General features: G+C 37.3%; 2 protein-coding genes across 4 annotated transcripts in view; both read right to left on the bottom strand.

Moving 5' to 3' along the window:
* The window catches only part of pitpnab (phosphatidylinositol transfer protein, alpha b), a 28219-nt gene extending 26086 nt beyond the window's left edge, over positions 1-2133 (bottom strand). Inside the window, exon 1 of the mRNA XM_067399338.1 lies at positions 2009-2133. Within this exon, the coding sequence (XP_067255439.1) occupies positions 2009-2025 (17 nt within the window). The 5' untranslated portion in view covers positions 2026-2133. The remainder of the gene's footprint in view (positions 1-2008) is intronic.
* A 2698-nt stretch (positions 2134-4831) lies between these two features.
* On the bottom strand, positions 4832-17479 carry slc43a2b (solute carrier family 43 member 2b). 3 transcript variants are annotated; one of them, XM_067397974.1, is made up of 15 exons: positions 17331-17479; positions 16469-16706; positions 12560-12854; positions 12331-12386; positions 12139-12215; positions 9667-9759; positions 9434-9567; positions 9147-9340; positions 8886-9029; positions 7726-7858; positions 7475-7607; positions 6692-6765; positions 6444-6567; positions 6146-6351; positions 4832-6066 (listed from the first exon to the last, which is right to left on the bottom strand). In XM_067397974.1, the coding sequence occupies exons 2-14, from the start codon at positions 16626-16628 to the stop codon at positions 6190-6192; spliced, it is 1779 nt and encodes a 592-aa protein (XP_067254075.1). In that variant the 5' UTR covers positions 16629-16706; positions 17331-17479; the 3' UTR covers positions 4832-6066; positions 6146-6189. The 3 variants fall into 3 exon arrangements, with proteins under 3 accessions (XP_067254075.1, XP_067254073.1, XP_067254074.1); XM_067397972.1 differs by having other exon boundaries at positions 4832-6351; XM_067397973.1 differs by having other exon boundaries at positions 4832-6351; positions 16469-16630; positions 17331-17458.
* Positions 17480-17912: the final 433 nt, after the last annotated feature.

Genomic DNA, 17912 nt, shown 5'->3' with positions numbered 1-17912 from the left:
TTACTCGTGCGAGGAAGGGACAACCTGTCACTCACATGACATCAGCACAGTAGCAAATGACATTGATCAAAAAGCAAGCCATGCCATACTTTTTTGTTTTCGTACGAAAAATATCGCGAATTCCATTCTAAAACAACAAATATTCCATGAATCTCTCAAATATGAGGTCATAAAAGCTGTATGTATAACAATGAAGCTTGAATTTTAAATATGACAGTAATCTATATTAAATACAACTGATCAAAAATGAAACTCAAACCATATTCCAATTTCTGTTAAAGGTCTAACTCTTCACCTGAGGGTATTTTTAGTGATGAAAGTTATTTTTAGTGCATCATTGAAAGCAGGAAGTACCATGGACAGCAAACCCTGAGGGACCTGAAGTGTACAAGCATCCACTTCAGACTTCAGAGCCAAGAGAACCTGCTCCTCCTAATAAATGTGCATTTGATAGTATTTGTTTATTATTTCATAATTTAAACCAAGCTATATTGAAGTTTTCATCTTTTTAGAAGGGACACCTCGTTCTCTACAGAGCCCTCTCTATTTCTCAGAACCTCCATGACGTGGTTGAAAGTGACGTCAGAGAGAAGCCGGTGTATGACGGATGATAATACGTTAGCGGCGCGTCCTTGTGTTACATGCGTCGCGTTATAGAGATTCAGCTCGTGGCTGAGTCATTCGAAAGATGTGTGTATGCGCATTCCCGGACGAAAGAACACCTCGGGTCGACCGCGGAATTAAAGAGAGAAAAGCGCTATTTCTGAAGGACACACATCAGGAGAAACCTGAAGAGGTTTAAACCCATTTCAACCTTTTCCAATTCATTTTAAAATGTAGCCTTCCCTGCTGAGAGAAAACGTGCCTTAAGTTTACACAGTAACCGTGGAAGTTTAGTCAGAATGCGCTAAATGTATAAACGCACGCGAACAGAAATCGGCTTTGCGTGAGTAACCATAGCAACACCAGCTGTTCGATAGCTGTCTTTATCGCTGGGAAAATCGACAAAACAAAATTACTGTCATGTTTTTCACTTTATTACAGTGGTTTTACACATCACAGTATCACCAGTTTTTGGTGAAAACGATAGTTTGACGATAGGGGCGCCAAACGAACAGAGCAGGTTCCCAGAAAATTACTGACAGAAATTCTTTTAAAGTCAATGAACAATTCACACACTAACGTTTCCCATCTAAAACCAACAAACAGACCAGGCGGATCTTTTATCTTTCTTTTTTTTCACCAGGGACATCAGAAAATATGTGATATTATATTCACTCCACTGTTTTGAGATGAATAGAGAGCCTCATATGGTTTCAGTGACCTTTCTGACGGTGCCTTCGGTGTTTGTGGGCAGAGAAAGGTTATTAATATTTCAAAGGTGAATGACAGGGGGAGGTTTGGAGTATATTTTGAAGTTATAGTTAGTCGCGCGGTTCAATGAAACATGCGCAAGGTGAACGGATCCAGTTCTGAAAAGCGCGGACGGTTCAGCAAAAATGTGAATATAGCATATCGCATTGCCACCTGGTGATTAATGAACGGGATGTTTCAGAAAGTATTAGTATAAATACACAGGCGCCATTTAATATCGGAACGCGGTGTGCTCAATTCGGTCCGTTTCACCTTCACGAGCGTATCAATAACACAATGAAGAAATAATTAAACTCGCCTGATAAGATATTTGTGGCAAAAATCCTCTTAAAAGCATTTAATTGATTCAAAATAATAATAATCTGGGGAAAACGTTATAACTGCACCAGCCAGAACGTCACAGACACGTTTTTAAACACATATAAAGTGGTCTGTAGGCCAAGGTAAAATGATGAACACCACCAAAGCCATTTGTATAGTAAATGCCTGAAAAATAATTACGATCGAGGGCTTTAAATATGAACTGTCAGAAAGTCAAGTTTACAATGTCGCCATGGCCTCTGGTACCTGCGCTGCATGGACAGATAGAGGATGCTCTCATTACAATCAGATCAAAAAATAACGCTGCACTTACAATTCTTTAATGAGCATTTTCTCCGGTGCTTTGTGCCTTTCAAAGATACCGTCGTTTTGCACCTGGATGAATCCAAATAGGTGTCGAGTCCTGCGTTCGTCCCGGTGTCTCGGTCTACCCCACCTCACCCGCTTCTATGTCATTCTAGGGACCGTTTTTCTATTTCCCACAGATTCACTTCCTGATCAGGGCCGAGGGGGGCGTTAACGACAACCCCTGATGCCGTGACATGGGAGTGATGTCGTCATAGAGGAGGGGGTGGTCGTGGTCAGTTTTAATGTTTTATTTAAACAGAAAAACGGGGACGACCGTCGATGTATTGTCTGCGCTGCGGTGGTCTCTTGTGTGATGTAACAGCTGGTGGTCGCATAGCTGTCTATATATCAGTCAAATTACAATCTGTCACAAATTATGTAACGGTAAACTGGTGCAGTCTATTTATAGCACATCTGGAGAAAGATCCCACCATCCGATTATTTTCATGTAGTTACAGTATGATCTGCCCTCCACCAAAGCATTTCTCAAAGCTCATACTGTGTCTCCCATTCACACTGTTTATTTATTTAATCTGTTTGTTTCTGCAGTGGACTAGTAATCTGAATAGAGCATTTTAAAATCTGATTTATAATTTTAATAAAGAGAGTCAGATCATCGTTTAATGTCATACACAGACTTTCAACAAACCTATAGATGCCAATTAAAGGGATAGTTCACCTAAAACTGAAAAGGGGCTCATGAACTGTTTGGTTACCGACATTCTTTAAAATATCTTCTTTTGTGTTCAGCAGAAAAAAATAATCAATTCATACAGGTTTGGAAAAACTTGAGTAAATGCTGAATGATAAAAAATTATGAAATTTTAATTTTTGGGTGAACTTATAAGGACCCCCAAATATGATGATGAAGATAATGGCAGCTGTAAAAATTCATTTATTCATTCATTTAGACTCATTTATACAATCTGAGAAAAAAAATACTGTATAAAAAAATTGCTAATAAAATATTTGTATTAAATAATGTTTAAATAATTAATAATGCTCATTGTAGCTTACCAAGAATTCTATAAAACTATGTGTTAGTTTCTGTTAAAAACTAGGGCTGTCAATTAAATAATCACAATTAATCTCATGATTAATACAGAATGTAAAATAAACAGTGCTTGGGGTAACGCATTATAAGTAACACGAGTTACATAATCAGATTACCTTTTTCAAGTAACTAGTAAAGTAACACATTAGTTCTAAATTTACAAAATATCTGAGTTACTTTTAAAGTTGCTTTATTTTCCCATTTATTTACTGACACCTCTCCTGTCCCCATGTTGAGAGAAATCTGGAGTAAGTGTGCATTGTAAACATGATGGTTATTGTAGATTAAACATGAACATGCATTTACTAATTTATTTCACTTGCACAAAAACAGATTCAGTATCCCTCAAAATGAATAAAAACAGTGAAATGCAAACTCAGAATATTATGCAAACCTTCAATAATTAAATATGTTAAATAATACAAATGTGTACTTTATGCATTTATTCTCACTTTATTAATGTCTTTGCTGCTGACTTTTGCTGATCAAATAAGCAACGACATTAGTTAAACATATTTGTGTTTTATGTTTTGTTTTTATTGGTGGAGTAAAGTGTTGAACATTTTTCTCCTGCAATCCAGAATGGCAGCACAGCTGAAAGATTTGTTTGAGCTGTGCCCACTACTGTACAGGTGTAAATATGCATTTCCTTCAGCCTGAGGCTTATTCATTTCATTTCTGGTTTGAAAGGGCCTTTACATTAGCCAAAAATAGAAAACTTTTTTTTGTATTTAAAGGTGCCCTAGAACTTTTTAAAAAAAGATGTAATATAAGTCTAAGGTGTCCCCTGAATGTGTCTGTGAAGTTTCAGCTCAAAATACCCCATAGATTTTTTTTTTTTTTTTATTATTAATTTTTTAACTGCCTATTTTGGGGCATGTCTAATCGTGTAAGTACAGTGTTTATTCGGATGTTTACATTTGATTCTGAATGAGTTTGAGGCTATGCTCCGTGGCTAACGGCTAATGCTACACTGTTGGAGAGATTTATAAAGAATGAAGTTGTGTTTATGAATTATACAGACTGCAAGTGTTTAATAATGAAAATAACGACAGTCTTGTCTCCGTGAATACAGTAAGAAACGATGGTAACTTTAACCACATTTAACAGTACATTAGCAAAATGCTAACGAAACATTTAGAAAGACAGTTTACGAATAACACTAAAAATATCATGTTATCATGAATCATGTCAGTTATTATTGCTCAATCTGCCATTTTTTTGCATTTCTTGTTTACCTAGTCTGTTGATTCAGCTGTGCACAGATCCAGACGTTCTGCCCTTGTCTAATGGCTTTCATAATGTTGGGAACATGGGCTGGCATATGCAAATATTGGGGCGTACACCCCGACTGTTACGTAACAGTCGGTGTTATGTTGAGATTTGCCTGTTCTTCTGAGGTCTTTTAAACAAATGAGATTTATATAAGAATGAGGAAACAATGGAGTTTGAGACTCACTCTATGTCATTTCCATGTACTGAACTCTTGTTATTTAACTATGCCGAGGTAAATTCAATTTTTGAATCTAGGGCACCTTTAAAACACACAAGCAAGCCCAGCCTAGGTGAGAAAAAGTAACACAAAAGTAATGTAATGCATTACTTTCCATAAAAAGTAACTAACACAATTAGTTTCTTTTTTAGGGAGTAACACAATATTTAAACATTATTTTTAAAAGTAACTTGAAAATAAAGCAGCCCCCCCCCACCCCCACTGGTCAAACAAAACAAATATTTTAAATTAGAGAAAACAACCTCATGTTTTTCTTTATTGAATATAATCCTCAACAGTAATGCCATATAGAATAATACATGAAGGTTTTTTGAAAAAACAAACAAACAAACAAACAAACAGCCACTGCAACACTGAGATGTAGGTTAATATAACAACCTTTGCTAGTAAGGCTGTATTGTCCATAAGGTCTGTTAAGAAATAAATACATTACACATAATACCAAAACATTTCCACAGAATCCGTGGCTTCAATCTTCCTGTCAGCTATCATCAACATTACTAACTGCACTGTAAACTGCACAAAAAAGGCACGTTTGTGATTTAAGTTGTGCTTTCTGTACGATATTTTACTTCAGAGGTCCATGATAACTTGATCTAATGATCAGTGACACATAAATGACTCAACACACTCTGAAAAAAGATCACAGAATGTTAGTTAAAGAAAGACAGAAAAAGGGAATTATGGGTCATGAGGGGTTTTATGGGACATGTGTTAAAAGTGCTGTTGTTGCCCTGACATCTGCGCCTCAGCTTTCAGCCATCACCTCGCAGATCAGTCACTCACTGCAGATCATTAGCAGTTTAGTCCAGCCTCTTTTATATATGCATCTCATGTGCATGTAGTGTAAAAACGTATATACATATCGACATACATAAATTGTGGCTTTCATAAAATACCTATGATCAAAAGTGATCAAATCCTATTCATAAATACAACATTATTTTTAAAAAAAAAAGGCACTTTGTGTATCATTATGAATGAAAAATGTTCTTAAAAGTGGTCTTTCGTGAATGCAATTACATTGCACCACTATTATTAGAGTTAAAAATCAAAAGTAAAAAAATGGGGCTATACTAGTTTACATTGAAATCTCTTGTGAATGTTGGTTAAATGAATGGGGTGTTTGGCTTTGTTTCTGGGCAAAACAGCCAGCTGGCATAATTACGCTGTCTGTGCGGGCCAGGCTGGCCTCGGTTTTCCTCAAAAACGTCCAGTTGGCATAAACAGCGTATATAAAAACCATATACTAATATATAGTATACGGAAATGTCCCTGGTTTACATTAAGGAGAGACAGTCAGAGTGAAAAATTGATCACATGTATAAATGCGTAATATAAAATATCTTTGAAAGTTTGTGAATTAAAATGGCAAAGAGGAGGAATACCAGTTTTCCCATGTTGCTTCCTGTCTCTCTCATTCCTCTTTTCATCCTTTGAGTTACTCAATAAGGCTCTAAGGAAGAGACACACAATAGTGTTTAATCGTCATTGAGTGTATGTGTTTTTGTCTAGCTGTGATGATATTCTCATGCCTTTGTTTTTCCCTTTATCTGCTTCCTTTTTCTTTCTTTTTTTTTTACACAAATGCCTCTGGTACGTCACTGCCGTTGATTTTCAAATAGATTTTAGCATCATTTTCTTTCTCCTTCCTCTTTTTGTGCAGAGTTCTCCTGAAGTACAGCAGGTAGAGTGGTAACAAGAAGCCCAGCATACTGAGAACCAGCAGACCAACGTTCACCTACACCAGAAAAATAGAGAGAGGTCAAAACATGCCTAACGGGTATTTAATCCATTTAGTATTACAAAAGCTTTCTCTTGTTTGTTTCATACCCAGAGGGGGTCTCCCTTCAGTGGTCCCATCATGGCCATGAACAAAGGCTGCTGCAGCAGAGCGAACAGAGCGCTAACCAATGACTGCATACCAGTCAGACTGCCAAACTGTGATGATGGGTACCTGCAGACACACAAACAGCTTATGTGTTATCATATGATATGCTTTAAATGCTGCTATTACTGGCAAAAGTGATGATCACAAGCAGAATATAATCATGTATTAGAAGTAACACTGATAAACTCACACAGCTGCGTAAAGTCCTCCGATGGCGGAGTGGATGAAGCCTCTGACGATGGTGTGAAGGACAAATGAGAGCATCTGGAGAGAGATGACATGAGGTTAAAATGACAAAATCAAACATAAACTTGTTTATTTTACTGTTTCTATGGTAAAATTGGCAGGTGACATGCTAGTAGTTTCACAAATAAGCCACTAGAGGGAGATGCTGTACAGCTAAGCAGAAAATAGATGGGTGTTGCTTACCATACCACTCTTACTCTTTCTGTTATAAGGTGTATACTACTCAGTATACTCAGGAAGAAATAGTAAGAGTAGTATGCTATTCTAAATTTGGCCATAGCCTTCCTCTGCACAATAAACAGAATAGCATACTAGCATACTCTTAATATTGCTGCAATATGTAGTGCATACTGTGCACAGTATACTAATATATGCAAAAAGATGTAGTATGCATATGGAGCCTCACACATGACATGGGGGGAAAAAAGTATTTATATTGTGGCCACCAGTGTTCAGTAAGTTAAATGACCTCATCATATTGCAGGATTACTTCAGTAAATATATATATATATATATATATATATATATATATATATATATATATATATATATATATATATATATACAGCCCCTTTTAGCAATATAGGTCATTCTGGTATTCCATGCAAACTGAAAATAGGCTTAGTGTATGGTAGTATGCTATTCTGAATACATCCTGCATTGTATTTATTGAAGAATTGGTACATTTATATGGAGCATTCATAACACATAGACACATAACACACACCTGAAGCGGGAGATTAGGAATTAGGCAGGTGATGCCAAAGCCGACGAGGAGGATGTTGGTGAAGATGAAGGCACGTGTGGCATTGGTGACTTTCTGAATCTGTCTGTCTCTGCGTTTGGGCTGGGGTTCATCCCTGGGGACAAAGAGCAAATAGAGATGCTTAAAAGAGCTGTCATTGATTTTCTAGCATTTTGAGCTTCACACATTCTTAGTCCACTTCCAAAGTTCACTAAAAGTGTTCCGTAACCTACTTGTTGGGTTCTTTTTCATCGATTTCTCCATCATCACATTCTTTCAGCTTCCAGTCCATGATCTGACCGATGACCGGCGTCGTCATCAAGCACAAGAGTTGCATCACACCAAAAATGGAGGTGTAGAGGCTCACTGAGAGAACAAGAGAGAGAGAAATTATAACACTGTCTAATGGATAACGTCTGAGGTTGGTTAATAACTACTCTGGTTAATGGCTAAGTTTATGGCACTCTGCAGGCTTGCATTACGTCCCAGAGCACAGGTGGACAGGGAGTGGGTTATGCTTGAGGTGAGTACAGGAGAAGGTTAAATGTTAGAACATCAAGCTCAAGGAACTCCACGCTCTACTGGTTTCTACTGCGCTACTGAGATTCTTACCCAATTCCATTTTCTCAACTGTAAGGATAGTAAAAAAAAAAAAAATAAATAAAAATAAAAATTTAGAAGGCAATTATAATATCGTGTATGTAATCTGTATATATTTTACATTTTTTTCCAGAAAAGATTTTTTTTTTTTTTTTTGCATTCACATCAGTAAATTTTTTTTTTTTCCTCCAGAAAATGTTCTTTACCATGGTCACATATCTGAATTTATCATAAAAATATATATATATATATATATTTAAGTTTTATTTTGCTGCATTCATATATCTGAATTATTGGAATTAAAAATTTCTTTTTAATCATAATTAAAATGCTTTTTCCCTAGGAAAGCTGTACTAAAAATTTGAATCCTAGAAAATATTTTCTTTGCTGTTGTCACATCACACTGTTTTATTTTATTTATTTTCAGAAAAGTTTTGTTTTGCTACATTCACATATCTGAATTATTGGAACTAAAATGTTTTTGTTTTTTTTGTTTTTTTTACTGAGAAAAAAATTATTTGCTGCGCTATCTGAATTATCACGAAAAAATATTCTTTTTTTATTTTGTTTTTTTTTCACCAAAAACATTTTTTGCACTCACATATAAGAAATATCTTAAATAAAATTGTTTTCCCCAGAAATGGTTTTCCCCAAAATGGTTTTACTGCATTCACATCTAAATTACTGTAATTAGTAAAAAGTATTTTTTTTTTTGCTGCATTCACACATCAGAATTAACCTACATAAATGTATTTATATTTTTTCCCAGACATACGCAAACATGCTTATCTACCTGTGTTGAGATCTCCTCCGCTGAGGTCTTCCAAGATGTTGTTCATGGCTCCCATGTAGAAGATGAGACGCAGCTGAGTTACACACATGGTCACCAGACTCAACATGAATAGAGGGCTGAAAATACTCTTCATGAATGACTGGGCTGCAAGGAAGAAAAGGTAAACAGAGTTAGTCAAAATTATTTGTTGACCTGTCCAAACTTTGCATTTATGTATTTGCATGTTTCTGGTCTCAGATATGTTCAAACATTGTCACTTACTTTCCTCCTTGGGCTCACACTGCAGTTCCAGGTCCATGGTGGACAGACAAAGTTTCTGACCCTCCTTGGCAAGTTCTTTCTGTTTCTGAGTGTTATCCACACTAAGACGCTTGCCCACTGTTGTCACTTGATTATAAAACTGCTTTCCTGTAATCTTATGGTCAAATCCCAGCCAACTGAACTTGATCTTGACACTGGATATACAGTGAGACAGAAAAAATACAGAATGAGAGTGAGATATTGTAAATGTTTGATGCGTATGAGAGCGGTGTATGTGTGTTTCTCACGTGTAGTCCATGTCCTCGGGTCCAGGGAAAGGCTCCAGGGGCCAGTTGAAGAAGCAGTTGATGAAGACGAGGCCTGCACAGCCTGCCCAGACCACCAGAATCGTGATGAAGGTCACACCAATGTCATAGATTACCTATTAAGAGAAACAACGCACAATAAACAAATCAATCTCTAACAGCATAAGGTAGGGTTACAATCACTTTTTTTCACCCTGTTATTTAATCTAACAAACCTTGACCCCAGGAAAGGTGACAGCCGAGGAAGCATACGAGCCGATCATGAGTGCGATGAAGGTGGCACGCAGGTCACCAAACATGTTGGGCAGCTGGAAGGAAACATGAAAACAGATTAATAACTCATTTGTTTAAAAATAACTTTAGATAGGCAGACAGAGGACTGCTCTATTGGGGGCTGGTATTAAAAATAAAATAGAAAATTGTTTCATGACATATCCACTGCAGATTTACTCACAGAAAACACAATTACAGCAGATTTATTGGTATTTTATTTTTGTAAATATGTAAATATAAATTAATTATTAAACTAACTTTTATATATATATATATATATATATATATATATATATATATATATATATATATATATATATATATATTTTATTTTAGATTGTAATTTTATTTTGTAATATTTCTATAATTTTTATTTTAATTTTTTAATTAAAAGTCATATTTATTTTTATGAGTTTTTTGGGTTATTCAGAGCATCTTTTTACTGTGTGGCTGCTATGAGCATAAAGACAGTTGATCCACAGTCTTTGAAAATGGCAGCAGGCAAGGGGAGATGGCCAACAATTATGGGCTGATGAAAGCACAAGTCAACAGTGTAAGCAGTTTCAGTTTAGAGGCACTGATTATAAGCAGTAAATGGAGGGTGGGTGTTGAAAGAGAGGAAAGAGAAAAAAAGCAGAGTACAAGAAAACTAGAAGACTACCAGAACAGAAAATGTTTTTGAACACTTAATCCACACTTCTTTCTCATTTCAGTTTCTTTCTGTTCCTCATAATTTCTCAACAATTTCCGTTCCTCATAATTCCTCAATAAAAGAAGAATAACTAGGGCAGTAAGAACTGACGAATGATCCATCCAGTCTGTACCGGCTGAAGCCGAGTCTCTTTTATGACTCTAATTGGGGCCCAAACTGGGGCAGCCTGCCCACAGTTATGCCTTGTTCCTGTGACAACAAGTGGATGAGCAACAGCAAGTGTCCTGTTACGTAAGGATGCGTTTGAATGTGTGTGATCAGCAGCTTTGTGATGGAAGAGTTGTGTTTTGTGACTCAGTGAGAATTCCTGTCAGAACTGGTGTTAAGATATTCTCCAAAATCAATTGTTATGTGACTTTGCTACTCCATGTACACTTCAAGCAAGCGATGCAACACGACAAACAAGAACGCTTGCATTAAGCCATCAATGTAATCGTCAAATATTTGTGGCAGGTGTTGTTTTAAATTTTCTCAGTTTGTGGGGATTAGCTCACTTTAAAATGAAAATTATGATTTACTCACCCTCAAGCCACCCTAGGTGTATATGAGTTTCTTCTTTCAGATGAATAAAATCGGAGTTATATTAATAATCACCCTGATGCTCCAAAGCTTTATAATGGCAGTACTCCACACGGCTCTGGGGGGCCTTCTGAAGTGAAGTGATGCGTTTGTGTAAGAAAAATATCCATATTTAACACGGTATAAAGTAAAATATCTAGCTTCTGCCAGATCACCTTCCGTATTCAACTTACGAAAAAAACATAACTGACGTAATGTCAGTTATGTTTTTTTTTTTCATATGTTGAATACAGAACGCGTAGGACGTAGCGTAAGCGTTTTGAACTCTAAGAGGCGTTACACTTTGTTCGTAAGTTGAATACAGAAGGCGGTCTGGCGGAAGCTCGTTATTTTACTTTATATGTTAAATATGCATATTTTTCTTACACAAATGCATCACTTCACTTTAGAAAGCCTTTTTTTAACCCCCCGGAGCTGTGTAGAGTATGTTTATGATGGATGGATGCACTTTTTTTGAGCTTTAAACAGGTGGTTTCCATGCACTGCCAATATAAAGCTTTGGAGCATCAGGGTGATTAAAGGGTGAAAGAAGAAAGTCATATACACCTAAGATGGCTTGAGGGTGAGTAAATCATGGGGTAATTCCCATTTTAAATTAAACTAATACTTTAACAGCTGTGGCAAAAAGTTAATTGTGGACTCTGGGTGTAAGTGTTTTTCTGAGTTCATGGTCATAGAGTTCCTCGGATCATGCTGAGCACATGATAACCGCAGGCTAATCTTACAGGGTCAGCACACTGAATCAAGAGTTAATGCATGGTGCCAGTGCAGCGACAGAAGCGAGTCAGCAGGAAAAACACTGAAGTAAGACGCACAGATGGGTCTAATGATTAACTTACTGCACCATGCTTGAGAGATACTCCAATGAGAAAGATTGAGGAAAAAGAGACAGAGACGTCTAACTAGCCTGGATGTAGCAGGATTGCGGGGAACAAATGTAACAAAATCAACCACTGAATAAGTCTTATCGGTTAATCTGAATATCAGATTGGATGTATCCCCCACAATATTTATGGCAGTTACACCCTGCTCATTAGCAAGCAACAAGCAAATTCAAACACATCAAAAGAACTAGAAAAAAGGAAGCAAAAGTGTACATTCATGAATAAGTTAACACACTCACCGTAAGTGAAGTGAAGGTCATACACATTCCCCCAAAGCCATTAAAGGTCAGAGCGATGAAGATCAGAACGGATAGTTCTAGAAAAAACAAGCATGTGTTAATCATTTCTAGTGGAAAATTGACATATTGGTATCTGTTTCAATAAGTATGGAGACATAAATTCATACTTAATTGCATTTAGGACGTTCTTACCATTTGGGTTGCTGGCTCCATAAGCAATCATAAGGCATGAGAGGGCAAAGCAGGCACTGGAAAGGAAGATAAGACTCTCAGAGGTCAAATAATCATGGAAAATGTAATGATTATTCATATGTGTTGTGATGTGACCTTAGCATACACACTTTACATATTAATGCAAACATATGTTTTAATTTAAATTAAGTGATTGGAATGATGCTGAAAAATTAAGCACATGCCGTACCTTCCAAGCAGGCGGAGTTTGCGTGGACCGTATTTGTCCATGACAATTCCGAGAGGGAGCGTGATGGCACTGAGCAGGAAGGAGCCCACAGTGAATGCCAGGTTCAGCATCTCATCCTGTTCTTTACAGATGAGCCAGCCGTTCATCCTCAGGTGTTCCTCCGGATGTTTCAGAGGGACCACCTCCACCCCTCCATCACGCTGGGCAGGCTGGAACTCGTCATATTCAAAGTCTTCATCATTCGACAGTGATGAAGGCACAGCTGGTAAGGAGAAGTTTGCCATCGAGCTGTTTCCTTTAGGAAAGAAGGAGAAGAGAGGAGATATTAGAGGCTAATGGGGATCCATTTAACGTATTACCAGCAGCTTTCCAAAAACCAGCTTGACCACTGCTGATGTGACCTGATATACAACCTTCTAGAGTTTCACTACTCATCAGGCCACCATTTCTGCTAAATCATGGGGATAAAGAGAGAGAGAGTGAGAAAACTCAGATGTTGGTGTAAAAACTGGTCACGTGTCCCTACTGTGAGCCATATGCTGTGACGTAAGCATCAGGTACTTGTAATTCTGGTTGCTGTCCAACCACACAGATGCCGCACGTGCAGACTTCTATACCTCACGATATTTCCTTGAAGTTCATGACTGGGGTTTATGCACTCTTTGGCCTTGTCAACCTGCCATGTGTGGAACGGTTCATGATATAAAGTTACAGAAGGTAAGGACACTCCAGCAATGCCAGTATTTACTCCAGCATTTACTCATGTCGTTCCAAACGTGTATGACTTCATTTCTTCCGTGGAAAACAAAAGAAGATATTTTGAAGAATATCTTGTGTTTCTTGTGTTGTTCACTGAAAAAAACTCAAAGTATGATAATGCCCCCACCAAGTTTTCTAATTAGAAATTAGTTTGCTTATGACCAGCATGGCTAGACCAGCACAAACCAACCTGGAATTAAATCTGGTCTAAACTGGTCTTTTCAGCTGTTCTCTAAAGTGTCCGCGATAAACCTTCACCAGGCAGTAAAATGCTTGGAATGAGGAATCACCATTATGTGGTCTCAATAAAACCTGAGATAAGGGCTGGGAATGATAGAAAGGAGAAAGCTCAACATTTGCTCTTCCTTTATCTTGTTCTGCTGCAGGAACAATGTTTATAATCGTCCTTTTGGACTAATGTACAAATCCTGTTTCACATTATCTCACCACGCATATACATATATAAACTACTGATACTGAACCAGGTGACACTCCATTAATAACTGTTGGCTCACTGGAGATGTATAAAGTAGATAATAAGACCTGACCTTATACTAATCTGGATATTTTTGCATTTTAATTGCTGATGAGTGATAAATGTATGATGTTTCTCTGAAAAACATAAAATGTGGTTATAAAAAGTACACTTTTGAAATGTGTGATTTAATTAGACTCAGGTAAATCAAAACCTGTCTTCCCAACTTCAATATGTCACCAACTGCATTCACATCTAACAGGAAATGTTTGTAGAACTTTGGCTTTATGGTCAACCGTTCCTCCAGTAATATTAACAGAATGTACATTCAAAGTTTTCTGGTCTTTAAGAACATTAAAAAAGGTTTCATGACTTATTGAGAATGTTTTAATAAACATTCTTAAAACATTTTTTGTTAGGTGGGTTATTGGTGTCTGAACAGTGACTTTGCCATAATTAGCCACTCAACTGTGCCAATGTCATCCTGATGATACACGTGTCCTCCTTCCACAACAAAGGAGGTGGTTTCCAACTCCAAGCGTGCTTTAAAACTCAGTGCAGAATGTTCTGACGTGTTTGGCACCCAGTCGTGAACTTTCTCGCGCCACACATGAAGGGTTGGGTTTTACTCAGGAAACTGAGGCTTGCTCTGGCTTCTTTCCTAAACCTTGCTAATGTGTGAATGGTGTTCCTACTGTAAAGCCTACTTAATATGCACCAACGATGGATTATGCAGGGCAGGCCACACTGATGTGCAAATGGCTGCCTATTGCAGGACACACCCGGGAAGATAGCAGTCGCCTGTTCTCCGCCAAAAAAAAAAAAAAAAGTTTAATAATGGGAGTGTATACGTTTGATAGAAGGGTTACATGAACTTACTGAACCTCAATTAAGAGGTTTATTACTTAACCTCACTGTAATAAATTGTATTCTCTGTAACACACTGGTTTGATAGTGATAGCTATAAGTAATTATTCTTGCTTTTCATCTGATCCTTCACCTATTTTCTAATGGGCCAACAGGCATGTGTGCCAATTCAGGAAACTGGAAATTCAAATTCTTTAAAATGTCCTAAAGATTTAGAAATGGCAAAGTACTAACACTAAACACGCATTGCAAAAGGAAATAGAAGACATTTTAACATAATAATACAATGATTTGTGGACAGATTAGGGAGCGAAAACAAGGAGGGGCTGTTCTTTTCATTCATAGCCATTAGTTTGGTGGCCAGATCTGATAAAATGTAAGGAACAGACACACGATACAAATTGTCCCTAACCTCATTTCTGACAAAGCTTTGAATGTGATAAAGAACTGTTATCATGCCAACTTCAAAGATTGCATGATGGCAAATCACAGAGTCCTCACATGCTTCACATCCTTCAAAATGGTCAAGAAGAATGAATGCTGACTAATGCCTCATGACAATGTCCTTTGAGTCTTATCTGTGGACTTTAAGATTGCTGAATGCTGTCTTGTGCACTGATTTTCGCTGAGACAGTCTTATTATGTCACAATAATGACCAAAAGGACAGTCAATCAGCTGAGTAATGTAAAAAAAAAAAAAACAGGAACGACAGCAGCAAAAAAATAAACGATAAGCACTTTCCCATGCAAAAATGTCCTGCCAAGCAGACAGACAGACATGTAAAATGCCCACCACTCCACCCAGAAGAAGTGGTATTCCTAGATCTACCCAAACGATAAGCCTCCTTCAGTTTCCTTAACAAACAACTCTTTTTCTTGTCTTCTGCCCCTCCTCTACCACTTTTCTTCTTGTCTGCCTGGAAATTTCAAACCAGCTTTTGTGGTTAAATAGGTTTCAATGTCCTCATGTTAAATTAAATCTAGCCCAAAGTGCTTCAGAGAGAAAAAGACAGTGATAAAAGGGCATCAGCAGACACAGTAAGACCAAAACTTGTTCTTATGTGATGCAAATCAATACCAAAACCAGTTTAATCAATCGATTATGAGCTAACCAGTAGGTCTGAGTTGAATAACTGAGAAGATAAACATCTTAATTTACATCAAACAGGCTGTAGGCCTCTCAATTTAAAGGACCACTTGATTAGGTCAGGGTCCCTGTGGAAGACTCTTCAACATTCCAGTGTTTTACTGAGCAACTGTGACTACCAGATGATTTAATGGAAGTCTTTGGTAGTATCTGTGGTTGGGAGGCTCCTGAGGGAAGATGCCATTCCTCCTCCTTAGAGAAGGTAAGCACAAAAGTGTTTTGCTGCGGAGAGCAATCAGTTACACCACATAAAACGCTACTGTCAGTGATGGATTGCTGCACAATACACATGTGACTTTAAAAGTAGGATCCTTCAAGTACTATCAGACAGTCTGTGAGCTTTCAAGATCAGATTGGAATGAAGGAATGGATGGAATTTGCCAATATGCATACTTACAAATAAACAAAACACAATCAGGCATTAAATTAAATTATTTTACAGATAGGATCACAAGATTGACCTGCAGCGCATATGACCCAAATGGCTCTTCTAAATTGCTGCACTGGTTTCTTGAGTTCTTGTTATTGATGTTACATTGGTGTACCCTTACATACATTTTTCTCAATAAACACATTCTTTGTGAAATTTAAAAAGGTTATTCTATGGCATCAGACTGTTAAACCCTTTTTGGATCTATGTGGAATCGAGAATGACTCTTACCTGGATCTGTGCAGAGGTATGAATAGAAGCCTTCAGACTTCAGCATGATGAGTAAGGAACCCCAGCCCAGCAGAACGGCGGAGAAGAGCAGATTTTCAATGATGGCCGTTACCGCCATCCACCAGCGGCGGGCAAATGCCGTGGCTAGAGTGGGTGCCATGGCTGTAAGGAGTAGGAAAGCAGACGGATAAGAGGAAAAGGGTGGTTGGTAGTGTCTGGTGGGATTAGACCTTACAATCTGTGGATGAAGAGGAGTGAGAGAGAGGTGTGTTAAAGTCAATTTAATAGAATGACCAGTTTTGCATGTTATGATAAGTCTGGATTTCTAGAGCTCAAATAAAGACATTCCTAAATTGTTGAGCATGCACTTTCTTTTCTTTTCTTTTTTGGGTTTTTGAACTCTTATTAAAATGTGCAAATGATCCACTGAAGCCACTTCAAAGACTCACGTCTTCTTTGTTATGCGTAAATCAGTTCTTTCAAACTCAATTGGCTCTTTTGCATTACAGTGCAAGAATAGTGACAGGAAGGGGTCCCAAAAGCTACAAAATTCACATTACTACACATTGTTTAAATGCAAAATATAAAAAATATAACTATATGGCAAAAGTAAATTGAATTCTGACATTATATCATTACATATTTCCTGATGTAACATATCTTAGTGTGACTTGTTCATTAAACATATGTATTATTATTCAAAGTCATCACTATTTGTAATGCCACCCAGAACTGACTTTGTGTGTGAAAGAATAATACTCTTTGACTTTTAAAAATTTAAATTCCTACTGGTCATATTTGTTCAAAAGAAAATGTTATAAATAAAAAAATGTATTAGTAAAATAAAATAAAGAAGACATACCTTTGAGAGAGAGGCAAACAAGTTCTGTAGCCTTTTAGCGCAGAGTGATCTCCCCCTCTTGATGCCTTTGCTCTCTCTCTTCCCCCTCGTTCTCTTCCTCCTGCAGTTACCGGCACTTACTGAGAATTTGTTTCAGGACAACTGTCGAATTTATAGCTGTTTCATGTGGGAAAGCATCGGATCGTTTCTATTGGATGCAATGGGAGGCTGAGTATACCTGTCAGCCAATCAGCTGCGAGTTTCACGCTGCATTGAAAAATCACTGGCAGTTCACACAGGTGATCTTACAGATATTTATCTGCTTTTGAAGAAGCTAGTGAATTGAGTTTGTAATATAGGAAATAGTTTTTAGTTTTTTCGCCTCATTAAACGCGGATGCTTTTATCATAAATGCTAAAATCAATTTTTTTCGACTGATTTTATTGATTATAGAGTATTTCCTAAACTGCAGATAAAAGCAGGGAAGTGAAATATGAATGTGAATGAAAATGAATCAGTCTCGGAGAAATTGCAGGTAATTATCTGACATAAAACTAGTGTTTTATATCTTATTTATGAACTTGTTTTCTGTCACTGTGAGGA

This window comes from Chanodichthys erythropterus, chromosome 10, assembly GCF_024489055.1.
Source record: "Chanodichthys erythropterus isolate Z2021 chromosome 10, ASM2448905v1, whole genome shotgun sequence".
Classification (NCBI taxonomy): Eukaryota; Metazoa; Chordata; class Actinopteri; order Cypriniformes; family Xenocyprididae; genus Chanodichthys; species Chanodichthys erythropterus.
The sequence above is the reverse complement of the archived record's forward strand: the minus strand, read 5'-3'. Positions and strand labels throughout refer to the sequence as shown.